Source organism: Petaurus breviceps, unplaced genomic scaffold, assembly GCF_028583685.1.
Source record: "Petaurus breviceps papuanus isolate PSGF00001 unplaced genomic scaffold, PetGlider_PUasm1.0 90644, whole genome shotgun sequence".
In the NCBI taxonomy this organism is placed as follows: Eukaryota; Metazoa; Chordata; class Mammalia; order Diprotodontia; family Petauridae; genus Petaurus; species Petaurus breviceps.
Genome location: NW_027187298.1, coordinates 8,451,950 through 8,465,620, shown reverse-complemented (window position 1 = coordinate 8,465,620; position 13,671 = coordinate 8,451,950). Strand labels below are relative to the sequence as shown.

Genomic DNA, 13,671 nt, shown 5'->3' with positions numbered 1-13,671 from the left:
GTCACAAGGCAGGAGGAAGAACGTGATCCTCCATACACAAACCCTTTCCAAATCCTTAACCATTTTACACAGAATCTTTTACTGCCTTAATGACATTCCCCTACCACCAGTGCCCTTTGTGAGACATCCCTTTGTCCCACCCTAACCTCCTAGATTTGGGGGGCGGGAGGGAAGGGGATTTATACAGGAAAAAAAAACATGAAGCTGGTCTGGTTAAAAAAAATAACATGTGTAGTTATGCAAAACATTTCCATAGTAGTCATATTGTGAAAAACTAACTGTAGTTCCCTCCATCCCCTCCCATTTATTCTATTTTCTCCTTTGACCCTGTCCCTTTTCAAAAAGTATTTGCTTCTGACTACACCTTCCCCCAGTCTGGCCTCCCTTCTATCATCCCCCCCCCTTACACCCTTCCCCCCTACTTTCCTGTAAGGTAAGATACCAATTGAGTGTGTATATTATTCCCTCCTTAAGCCAAATCCAGTGAGAGTAAGGTTGACTCATTCCCTTTCACCTCCCTGCCTTTCCCCTCCATTTTAACAACTTTCTCTTGCCTTTTTTACATGAGATAATTTACCCTATTCTCTCTCCCTTTCTCCTTCTCCCAATATATTCCTCTCTTACCTCTTAATTTTAGTTTTTAGATATCATCCCTTCATATTCAACTTACCCTGTGCCCTCTGTCTATGTGTATATATATATATATATATATATATATATATATATACATATACACACACACATATTCCCTTCAACTATCCTAATACTGAAAAAAGTCTCATGAGTTACAAATATCGTCTTTCCATATAGGAATATAAACAGATCAACTTTAATAAGTTCCTTATGATTTTTCTTTCCAGTTTACCTTTTCATGCTTTTCTTGATTCTTGTATTTGAAAGTCAAATTTTCTGTTCAACTCTGGTCTTTTCATCAAGAATGCTTGAAAGTCCTCTATTTCATCGAATGACCATATTTTCCCCTGAAATATGATACTCAGTTTTGCTGGGTAGGTGATTCTTGTTTTTAATCCCAGCTCCTTTGACCTCCGGAATATCATATTGCAAGGCCAGTGTAGAAGCTGCCAGATCCTGGGTTATCCTGATTGTGTTTCCACAATATTCAAATTGTTTCTTCCTGGCTGCTTGTAATATTTTCTCCTTAACCTGGAAACTCTGGAATTTGACTATAATATTCCTAGGAGTTTTCCTTTTGGGATTTTTTTCAAGAGGTGATAGGCAGATTTTTTCAGTTTCTGTTTTACCCCCTGGTTCCTTGATAACTTTTTGAAAAATGATGTCTAGGCTCTTTTTTTGCTCATGGCTTTCAGGTAGTCTAATAATTTTTAAATTATCTCTCCTGGATCTATTATCCAAGGTTAGTTGTTTTTCCAATGAGATATTTTACATTGTCTTCTATTTTTTTATTCTTTTGAATCTGTTTTATAATATCTTGATTTCTCATAAAGTCATTAACTTCCATTTGCTCCATTCTAATTCTGAAGGAATCATTTTCTTCAGTGAGCTTTTGGACTTCCTTTTTCATTTGTCAAATGCTACTTTTTAAGGCATTCTTCTTGTTGGCTTTTTGGGCCTCTTGCCATTTGAGTTAGTCTATTTTTTAAGGTGTCATTTTCTTCAGTATTTTTTAGCAAATTGTTGACTTGTTTTTCATGATTTTCTTGCATCATTCTCATATCTCTTGCCAGTTTTTCCTCTACTTCTCTTACTTGACTTTCAAAATCCTTTTTGAGCTCTTCCATAGCTGTGACAAATTTGTATTTTTCTTTGACTCTTTTGATGCAGGAGTTTTGACTTTGTTGTCTTCTTCTGGTTCTATGTTTTAATCTTCTTTGTCACCAAAGAATGATTTTATAGTCTGATTTCTATTCCTCTGTTTGCTCATCTTGCCAACCCATTAGTTGACTTTTCAGCTCTTTGCCATGGTAGAACTCTGCTTCCAGAGCGGAGAGTGCTGTGTCCCAAATTTCTGGAGTTTTGTGCAGCTGTTGTCAGAGCTACTTCTAGGCATCTGCCTCAGAACTGTGAGGAGGATTTCCTCTCCACAGTTGCCACAAGTTCTGCCATGTCAGCACCCCTCCTTACCCCAGGACTGCCACCCAAGACTGCGACCCAGATCCAAGTAGGGCCAAGCAAGAGAATCCTGCCTCAGCTCCAGCAAAGAAATTCCTGCAGTTGCCCTTCAATCATTCACTTGGTCCTTCCATTATTTGTGGTATTAGAGCTTTGGAAGCAGCAGCCCTGCTGCTGCAGTCACGGTTACCTCCTCCACCCCATGTGCAGAGACCAGACTGGGCTCTTCTCTTACCTAGGTCCAACAGTTTCCCCACTGACCTTTTACTCTTTCTTTGACATTTATGGGTTGAGAAGTCTGGAAAATGCCACAGCTGCCAGTGATTGAGTTCCCTGAGGTCTGTGCCAGCTGGTCTGTGCTGTCATGGCCTACCCAGGACTGCACTCAGCTCCCAGCCTAGTGCGATAGACCCTTCCTTTCAGCTTCCCAGGCTGACTTAAGCTGGACATGTATTTCACTCTGTCACTTTATGGGTTCTATAGCTCTAAAATTTGTTAAAAGTAATTTTTTTACAGGTATTGGAGGTGGTTGGGGTGTGAGCTCAAGCAGGTTCCTGCTTTTACTCTGCCATCTTGGCTCCACCCCCCACATTGCATTCTTTTAAATAAAATTTAATAATAGCAAATAATCAATATAGAAAGAACAGATGTACCTACCACTTATAATTCTTATATTTAAAATTTAAGTGTTTTGTGAAATGTAAATAAGATTCTATAAAAAGAATCATCAATACATTGAACATTGCATTTAATGTTATAATATGCTAATTAAATAGATGGAAATTATTTTTTTCCAAGTTTAGACCTTCCTAAAGGTTAAGTAATCTATCCAGGGTGACAGCAAGTTATTAATAGAAGAAAGATGCGCTTGGTCTATTAGGATTCCCCCCCCAAAAAAATCAGATTAGTTGTAAGGAATGATGTATCATTATATAACATTTATTTGATATTAGCGTCATCATCATGACATTCTTATATATGTATGTGTCTTTCCCCTTGTGTCCCTAGGGTCTGTTATGAAAGAGCCTCCTTTAGCCCAACCATTCAGACTTTCATCCTCTCAGCCATTTGGCATGGTGTATATCCAGGATATTACTTAACATTTTTAACAGGGATGGTAATGACATTAGCAGCACGAACTGTAAGTACTTAGATATCATATGTTTCAAAATCAGAGTTTTTTTTTTACCTGTAAGATATTTAAAAGAACAATTCAGTTTCATTTTTTAAAATATGTTTCAAGTGACCACTTCATGACGCTGCCAACTAGAAATATCTCTGCTTTGATCTTACTAGTTGACTGAATGGCATATTCTCCATTAACAGTATGATTACTGTGGCCTCCACATCAAATGGGACAGGAGTAGTGCCTCTGCTTAGAAAGACATTAAAATATACTGGGGGCTGCACACATTTAAAAAAAAAGTAAAGACGACCTGAACAGCCACAGAAGAGGAGCTAGTGCAGAACAGAGTTAAAACAGAGAGCCCTGCTTCCACTTTATGGGGTTTTATACTTTGACTAGTCACAGTGGAGTAGACTTAATAAATAAAACTATCTCTTAGAGACAGAAAGCCTTAATATTTATTTTTAAGGAAAAGAAAAAAATGAATTAGCAAAGATCCACTCATTTAACAAATATTGAATGGGAAATTGACATGTTCAGTTGCATTGAAGTACCTAGGTGTTGTAGAGATTAAAAAAAAAAAAAAGATAAATAAGACATAGTCTCTGCCCTCTACAAGTTTATTCTTTTTTTTTTTGCTTTTTGGAGGGGGGAGGGGAGGGCAATTGGGGTTAAGTGACTTGCCCAAGGTCACATGGCTAGTTTTTGTGTGTGTGCGTCAAGTGTCCGAAACTGGATCCAAACCCAGGTCCTCCTGACTCCAGGGCTGGTGTTCTACTCACTGCCACGTAGCCACCCTACAAGTTTATTCTTATCTAATACAATAAGATCAACATAAATGTGCAGTAAGATCAGAGAAGGGAAAAAATCACCACCACTTTGTGAGGAGGGATTATGGAGAAGTAATAATAGAAAAGCAGTAGAGTAACATGGTCAAACTTGTTTCTAAAAAACAGAGTGCTCCATAACAACCACAAAAGGAGAGAACCATTGGATCAACTAAATAGCCCTAAGTAACATATTTGAAAGGTAGATACAGTATCCATATAAATACAGCATGACTATGTCTACCCCTAGGTGAAACATAAGCATTTATTGTTTTTAATTCTAAGAATTTATTATCTTTAGATGTATGACCACCTTGAATTTCATGATTAAATCATAGCATTGACATATGTTTCAATAAACATTACTTGACCACATTAGAATGCATGTAATCTGTTTTTAACAAGTTCAGAATTTAAAGAATCTACAAAGTACTCATTAGCTCCAATAGGAAGGCATCTTAAATATGATCATGTAATTTACAAAAGAAAGCTAATAATTTTGCTGTTGCATTTTTGTCTTTCAGATGAGAAATAACATTAGACATTACTTTATTGAACCACCAGAGGTTAAGTTATTTTATGATATTATAACATGGATAGCAACTCAAGTAGCAATAAGTTACACAGTTGTACCATTTGTACTTCTCTCTATAAAGCCTTCCATTTTGTTTTTCAGGTAAGTGTATCTTTTTAAAATGCCTCAGTGGAGTTTTTTCTTTTTTAAAGAAAACATTTATTTTTAAAAGCATTTCCTTGGAAATGTGGTAGAAGAGATAAATCATATTTTGGCCATGTTATTTACCTCTGGATATATTATAAGTTTATGCTCTTTAAATATGATGGGACTTTTAAGTGAAGGTGAGAGTCAGTTTCCTGGGTGGAGTGATTTTCCCCAGACATTTCAAATGAACATCTGGTCATGATGAAAGGAGAAAAAAGCTAGGTAAACCATTGTGTGAAAGATCTTGAAGGTTTGGAGCTCAGTACAATTCCTGGAATGTAGCAAGCACTTAAGAAATACTTGTTGGTTGGCTGACTAGTCAAATTATGAAATTAATTTTAATAAAAAACAAAAATGTCTGGTTCCTATATGGAATGTTTAACTCTTCTCTCCCTTTCAATCAAAGAAAAATTAATGCTATTTCTCAGATGTATGTTTCCCATTTTCTTGGTCATCATCATAAGTTGTGAGACATCAAAAAACTTACTCTGAAAAATTGTTTAACTAAATTGTTAAATTTTTATAGCTGTACTCAAGCAATGTGGACTGGATTCTGTCTCCAGAGTCCTTTTAATGATGTCACTTGTGTCTGATTGGCATTTGGTTCAAATCATGTCAGTATTTAAAGGGATTTGTTCCTTTAGTCTGTTTTTCCATTTGTCTAATTTATCAAAATATTACATTCTTATTATTTGTTGAATTTGCACAGCCTTCATAAAATTGCATCCTATTTTGTTAGAAGTTAGTTTAGATATTTAAGAACATCCCAGGTTAAACTTTTTGATCGCCTTCTATGTCACTATACTATCTTTGATTTACTCCTTTCAGCATTTTATCAAATAGCATAGATTCTTAGATGTAATTTTCAGGGGATCTTGTTACCCATAAGTATTTTTTTGTTTTAATTTACTATTTTAGTCACTACTATGTTCCCTTAGGGGAACCAGACTGTGACACTCCATAGCACACTTATATGCAGTTCAGGTTTAGATAGTAGTATTTTGTGAATATCCAGTTGTAAAAATAGCTTATAAATTGTAATAATGTGAGAAAAAATAGTGAACTTTGTGGAATATCATAAATTGAATCTGACATCTACAAAGCATGTATTTTATTTATGATTAATAACTCACAGTTTGATGAAATGATTTTTTTTTCATTTAGCTCCTGGTATTTTTGCCTTCACATTACTGGCATCTTGGTAGTGGTATTGTTGCCAGGGAAAAAAACTAACAGAGGAAAGAAAATACAGCAAGAAGGCCACCTCTCGCAATCCAGAAAATTAGAGAAAGAAGAAAGTCCTTTGGGACTGAACAGTTATTTAGCAACAAATAACATCCGCAATCAGCAGCAAAATATATCTCCCAGATATTCAGCACTAAAACAATGATGGAGAGAATGTTAAGCTGGCTATTTTTCTTGTTTTCAGAAACCAGTTTTAGCACCTTTTACAGAGGTTTGTATTCAGCTGAAACAAAATTAAGTGACAAAAAAAGGACATATATATATATATAGGGAATATCTTGTACAATAGACTGCAAATAGAGTGAATTCACCCCCTCTTGTGCCATGTCCCTGTGGGTCATGCCTTATATGAAAATATTTCCATTATTTCAATGGGCACTCAGGACTTCAACGTATGTCCATAGGGTCATATGTGTGCCCCTTTGATGAATGTACGTTGTGTATCCTAAGGCACTGAGGGGGTAGAAACAATTGTGTCGATCTAGATGAAGAAAGGGAAATTTAACTTTTCCAGATGAATGCTTTGCCTTAAACCCTCTATTTACTGAAATAATTGTTTCTAAATGGTATTTTCATGTTTAATATTTGTGTAAAAAGCAGATTTCAGATATTTAATGTTAAATGCTGTAAAGGAAATTAGAAGGAAGAATTTTAATCAGAATGTTGTAAATGGTTTGTAAAATGCAATAAACATCTCAGTATTTCGAGGGTTTTATTACAGTTATCTCAAAACAACTTAAGTAGATTGCAGAACTGTAAACATTACCAATGCCAAAATATGGGTAGCCTAGATTGGCTGATTTTAATTATATTGTATCAGTCAGATTGAGCCCTTCTAAGATTTTCTTAAACATATAATTTAAATATAGCAAAACTGATGTTTTAAGTTGTTTTTTTTAACTTTTAAAAAAAGAAGAAAACACTAAGTGGACCTTGCAATTAGAGACAAGTTGGCAATCATAGGACCCAGATCAATATATTGTAAGTAAGTACCAGGTGCTTAGCAGAAGTGCTACTTACCCCTAATATGTCTGAATTTATTTTATTATTGTATTTAAGATATTCACAGATTTAACAACTAAATTTCTTTAAAATTTTTAAACTAAAACTTATCAGGCATAAAACCTGTAGAATTAGGAAAGGATTATTAAATAATAGCACAAAAACAGTATCATGGAAGTAAAAACATTTTCGCTTGGTTAAGAATAAAAGCAAGTTCCTTTAGGCTAATCATTGAATTATCAAGTTTAAGGGGATTTATTTGAGACTGTTGGTAGAAAAAAAGTAAACCACATCTTTAGAAAAGCTGATACAAGTAATATTTAGATATTGTATAAAGTACTGTTATTTAGCACCTTTTAATTGGATTTTTAAGTTCTCTAAGTACGAGTATGTTTTTGTTTTAGTTTGGGCCATTTTCATGTGGTTATAATTCCCTTGAAATACTACAACTTTCTAATTATTCCCAAGGGCCACATAATTCTTTTGCATTAATTTGATCATAGTTGTGACTAAAAAATAGCACAGAATTATCAGTTTTGTACAAGGACATTGGCAGGAAGCATCACAAAATTATGCAAGGTTCCTAAACCTTGTGATATTTGGTGTAAGTATGCGCAGGGCTCTTATTTTATTGAGCCACTGAAAAAAAGGAAGAAAGATATGTTTTCATTAGCTGACATTTTATTTTGCCTTATTTTCATTAAATTCAAATTTACCACATTCTCCAATTCCTTTTTGATATATTATCATTTACAAATTATGCTTAACAAATTGAGTTGTGGGCAAAACAGCCTGTGATGTAGGGATATACTAAGTAGTGGGGGGTTTTGTGGTATTTTTTTTTCTTTTTAGGAAAAGCAAAGAAAGCTAAGACACTTGCCATTCAGCAGGTCCTAATCAGCAAAAATGTAGAGTTGCCTTTTTTTGAGCCTTAGAAATAATATCACAGACTGCCTTGGCTCAGTCTCTGTTGAAACTTCTCCTTGTTTCACACCTGTCTGGAAATGTAGGTGGGGCTGGCCCTGTCCTAAGAACTTCCCAGGAAAGAATGGAAAATGAAAACATTAAGATGCACAAATAGTATGAGAGGACAGAAATGAATGTATGCAGAAAGACCAGTTAAATTTGCTGGCAAAAGAGTTTTCACTCATTGATGAATGTAGCAGAGGACCTAAGCACTCTTTAAAAGGAACCATAAAGGTACTGGTTTTATTAAGACATTTCTGGCTAGTGGAAAGCACAAGCGCTGAATTGCAACCTTGTATGTAAGTAGGGAGCAAGGGGAAGCTCAAATACCTTTCTTTTTATTAGTCTGCCTTGCCCTCAAGGAAATAATCAGCATCCATTTTAGTAATTTATTTACAAAGCTGGATGGGACCCTAGAAGATCATCTAATCAAGCCTCTCATTTTACAAGTAAGTAAACTGAGGCCCAGAAAGGTAAAACGATTTTCTCCAAGTCACACAGCTAATGAATAGTAGAACCAGAACGGTATTTCCAATTGAGTCTTCTTTTCATCCCATGATGCTGCCTCCCATACTTTTAGTAAGCAACTATTTGATCAGGTCCACTGGTAATCATCTGCTTATATGATAATACTGTAACCATTCAAAAGTGAAAATCTTTTTCAGTCCTTCAGTTTGTTTTCATAAAATGTACCTAATAATCAAGTGTCTGATTCCCTCTGCCAAATTAAATAAGTATTTTCCCCTCTGGTCCAGGAGGGATTCTGGCATAGGCTTTTGCTTGAGAAAAAATCAGTGCACTTTTTTCTGGCTTTGAATTTTCTCTATAAAAGAGATTATTTCATCCTCTGTCAAAATAGAGGAGCACCAATGCACATGTTCCCAGCATAGTGCCTGGCATTTGATAAGCAGACCTTACTAAATACTTGTTGATCGATCAATTATTTGTGAAACGTCATAAAGATTAATGTGTTGTTTCTACTTCTTTTGGAGGACTGTACTCTAATGGGCACTTGCTTTAAAAAAAAAACCGAAATAATAGAGCAGCTAGATCTTATTTTTTCATTTCTTAAATTGGCATTGGTGAAACATGCACATAATGTTACTTTGCGATGATTACACAGAAAGCGCCAAATGCACAGTTTAGATTTGAGGATATTGGACCTTTAGTGTGTGCTTTAACTATTCTTACTGTTCCATCCTTGTTTTTATTTTTTAATCATACAGCTAATTTCTATTATAATTTAACTGAGTAATCATCAATATATTGACTAAAAATAGTAAAATTTCATCACTATTTTACACAGTTCAGTTCTCTAACTTTAAAATTAACATTTTGTTTGGAATTAGGAGTAATAGAGAAAGTGGATTTGTCTGACAAAGAACATGTCCATCTCATGCCATCGACATTTGGATTTCTACTCTATTAGGGTCAGCGTGTGTGTGTGTGTACATAAAAAAACCATTTTTCTCATCTGTAAAATGAGGAAATTAAATTAGATGAGTTCTAAGGTCCCTTCCAACTCTGAATATTCTGAACCTATAACTGTGTGACCAAGGGAACACTTGAAGAAATACAGTTCATTTGTATTTTTGTTGTCCCTTCGTATTAATAAAATTGAAAATCCAGAGATCTATGTTCTTATCCCAGGTTCTTAGATTAATGACCAGTGTGTGGCTTTGGGCAAGTCACTTAACTTACCTGAGTCTCAATTTTTATTGACCTATAAAACTACAGAGTTTGATTAGCTACTAACTAGTCTCTTCAATTCCAGAAACCTGACACAATATACTAGAGGGGTTGGAGTGCCTCAGGTGTAATCAGCAAGCAAGTTCTGTGGATATGTGTAAGAACGTGACCACAGAATTGTATTCATTTAAAATCATGAAATAGAGCTGTAACTGTGCAAAAGGTTGTCATGGTAACATAGGAAAAATCCTTGAGTCCAGTGAATCAAAAGGCCTGTCATTGTAGCATTTCTGCTGAATAGATCTCTTAAAATGATTCCCTAGTAATATACCAATTTGTATACATGAGAACATGGCAGATTTTCCTCTTGCTTTCTCTGCTTTTTTTTCCTACTTGTGTGATTTTAAATCAGGAAGAAAAAAATTAACACTAAATATCCCTTATGCCCCTTCCTATGTACTGATTTTATTACCCAGGAAATAGTACCAGTTAATTAATTTTTTCTTAAATTATTTCATTATAAATTATTTAAGACATATTTCATTTTAAAATTATTTTAGCATATTTCAAATTACAAGAAGTACTGTATTTGAATAAAACTACATATTTACCATTAACTTAATCAGAGAATTCATATGTTAGATAAAAGTTGAGATAGGGTTTTTGCAAGGTTAAATATTTAATTTTCATTCTTTGTAATTTATATACACTTATTTTGAACATAAATGAAAAAGCTGGAGAGTTAATACATTCCTAATATATGCTTACTTAATTTTCCTCTTGCTACCAATTGTAATTATTCATTAATAAGTTTTCCAAACTATTGCATTATCATGAAGGATAAAAATGACATAAAAGAGAAGTAGTTTGAATTGTACCTGTTATGATTTAGGCTAAAGGTTTGTCCAGAGTTTTTATTATAAACCTGTTTCCTAAGGAGGTTTCTCAGTCATTAAAATTGCATCCAAGCTGAAAAATAAAATATCAAATTTGATATAGATAGAATTTTAAGAAACACTGTGAAATTATTCTTTGCTGCCCTTACCTACCTTATAATTATCTTAGATTGAAACTGGAAGACTTACTTGGATATGTGTTTTATTATGTCTGTTTCTTACACAAGTAAATTGATGTTTATTCCCAGTGTACAAGAAAAAAAATACTTTCAAAAAGAAGTTTCTTAAAAATCGGAGGATTTGGAGCCTAGGATGTCACAAATTTTAAGACCCACATCTCCTGCTTATGTTTGCATATACAGTGTGATAAAATTATATATTTATAGTTGTTTAAATTATAGATATTCTTTTAAAGAAAAAGGTTTGCCATGTTGCTATTTTGTAATCATACCCTCATAATCAGTGATTTAGCTGCTTTTATCTAGGCTGTTAGTGTATAATGGAAATAGCCAGTTCAGTCTCATTGCTTAACGATTTTAATATAATGTTCCTAATGATTTTAATAGTTTTTTAAATATTATGTAAACCCCAGGGTAGGACTTGAGGAAGAAAACAATTTTCCAAAATATAGCTTCAATGCATATTTTTCCTTCAAAGCTAATTTGTCACGTCTTTAAAACTGACTTTTATTGTTTTACTGCTACATTTTAAAAGGAAAAAAAAAAACAAGCTATATAACATAGAAATTATTGTGTAAAAGCCCGGGTCAAACTACATTTACCCCTTTTGAAGCCATTTCTCCAGTGGTATTTGACCATGTTTACTACCATAAATTGGATGGCCAACCAAGGAAATTAATGATTTGTCCACGTCCTTCTAATGGAGAGAGGAGTACGAGCTACCTTCTACTGGACAGTATCTGGCTCCTGCACAATCTCTATTTGAGATTTATCTCTTTCTGAAAAGTTAGTAATAATCTGTGCTGTCTCTTTAATGGAACAATTATTCATCTGTCAAAATACCTAACATAGATTTTTGTTGATCTACACAAACTTCCTAATTTTAAGCATATTTAAAATTCCGTATTGGTTTGTCTGTAAGAATAAATTTGTTTCTAATTTTTTTTCCATTTTGAAAAGAGAATTGACCATCAAATAGTCATTTGTTCCAGTCCAGCATACAAAATTTATATTATATCAGTTAGAAAAGAATGATCTCTGTCTCCAAAAGGACCTAACAGAAAGCAAAAGTAGGGAAAGTAAAAACTCATTCAGGGAATTGAGGATACTATAGTAAATTACTCCATTTGAGAAATTAGAATGTGTAATTAATTTAATTCCTGTCTTGGTTCTACTTTAAAGAGTTTTATGTCTTTGCAGAAGAGAGACCCTTCATTAGGGGGAAACTAACAATTCCAGCAGTCAATATTTACAGTATTCTTTCACTTGCCTTCCCTTGATGAAATTAGAATACAGTGTCTGTGATTTTCATTTTTATTATTCCAAAATATATTTTTTAAAAAAGTGTTATTTTTCAACAGATCCGTAAACTAGGTATTGGTGATTGGTAAATTTAAAATACCACTGTTCGTTACACTGTGATGTCATTTTAATGATTATCCATTTCTAGTCTCTGTCAAAGCTGCACTGGTAGCATACTGCAATGTTTTAAAAGGTGTTTTTAACTTCCGTATAAATGTTTTTCTAATTTGTGTCTTTAAAATTGATTAAACAGTAGTTTAAAAAAAATTTGAATGTGTTTACTAATTTCAAAATCTTCTGATTGAACAACAACAAAGTAAAGTCCTTCAGGAAAATTTTCTGTTCACCTTATTACTAGGCCTAAAAACTTGACCTGAGGTTATCATAACTGATCCCTTCACTGGATAATCTTCTGGTATTTGAACTCATGTATTCATAAGTATAACTGGATGTGTTTGTTTTAATAAAATGGGATTGTTGGAAACATGAATATTTTTCAAGATTCAAAGTAAACAAAATTAAGTTAATGCATTTTTATTAACGACTGCTCAACATACTATAGTGGCTCACATTGAATCCTTAAACAGATATATTAAAAAAAAATAACTGAATGCTTTCCTTAAGTAAAGGAAAGATTTCATCAGTCATGTCGTAACATGTGAACAATGATGATGCAGCATTGTCATGCCTCTCACTGAAGTTCATGTCAGAAGGCATAGATTTATTCAGGAGACTATATGATACAAGATAAAGAATACAGGCTCTGGAGTCAGAGAATCTGGGTTCAAATCCTGCCTCTGATGTTTTCTGTCACTTTGACCTTGGGCAAGTTATGTCAGTTTCTTGTGCCTTGGTTTCACCATCTGTAAAATCAACTAGATGGCCTCCATAAGTATGGTTCTAAGTTGTGGCAATACAAGATGACAATTCCTTTTTATTTGTTTATTTCTAGGTATAGAGAATCAAGAGACCCAAGCAAGACATAATCTGTTTGCTATCTGATCCTACAAAAATGGTAGTAGTAACTGGCTGAAAAAGTTACACCAGAGACAATTGTCCTTTAAGTAAAACCTTGAACTTCAATTTCCTAAACACTGGCAGATAATGTGTATTCTATAAACATAAATAATGCGGCCGAACTGTTACTGAGCACATATATGGGGCAGAAAAAAATTGTAATTCAGTTTTCCCATATTTTTATCAGAATGCCATATATATGGGTCTCTTGGGCCAGCCCCTCTTATAATTCCATTCCATTCTGTCTCCTCCAACAGAATATCTCCTCTTTGTACTCATTCTCACACTTACCTTCAGTCTTTCTCTGTCAACTGGCTGCTTCCCTAACTTACTACAAATCTCATGCCTCCCCCACTTGATTCTTCCATCACCACTATCATCCCATTATCTCCTGCTTTTTTGGCTAAACTCCTGGAGAAAGACATTTGCAATATATATGCCTCTCCTTCTCCTCACTGTCTTCTTAATGCTACAGTTAGGTTTCCAACCTCATCATTTAACTGAAACTCTTTCCTCCCAAATGGTTGTTTTTTTCCAAATTTCCCTATTACTGTTGAGGGTACCACTATCCTATTCTCTTAGTGCCCCAGGCTCACATCCTTTACTTCTC

General features: G+C 34.1%; 1 protein-coding gene across 2 annotated transcripts in view; it reads left to right on the top strand.

Annotated features, from left to right (window-relative positions):
* The window catches only part of MBOAT2 (membrane bound O-acyltransferase domain containing 2), a 178,502-nt gene extending 165,974 nt beyond the window's left edge, over nucleotides 1–12,528 (top strand). For both annotated transcript variants that reach the window (XM_069064801.1, XM_069064802.1), the window contains 3 exons: nucleotides 3,100–3,232; nucleotides 4,569–4,720; nucleotides 5,930–12,528. In XM_069064801.1, coding sequence (XP_068920902.1) covers nucleotides 3,100–3,232; nucleotides 4,569–4,720; nucleotides 5,930–6,155 — 511 coding nt within the window. In that variant the 3' untranslated portion in view covers nucleotides 6,156–12,528. The remainder of the gene's footprint in view (nucleotides 1–3,099; nucleotides 3,233–4,568; nucleotides 4,721–5,929) is intronic.
* Nucleotides 12,529–13,671: the final 1,143 nt, after the last annotated feature.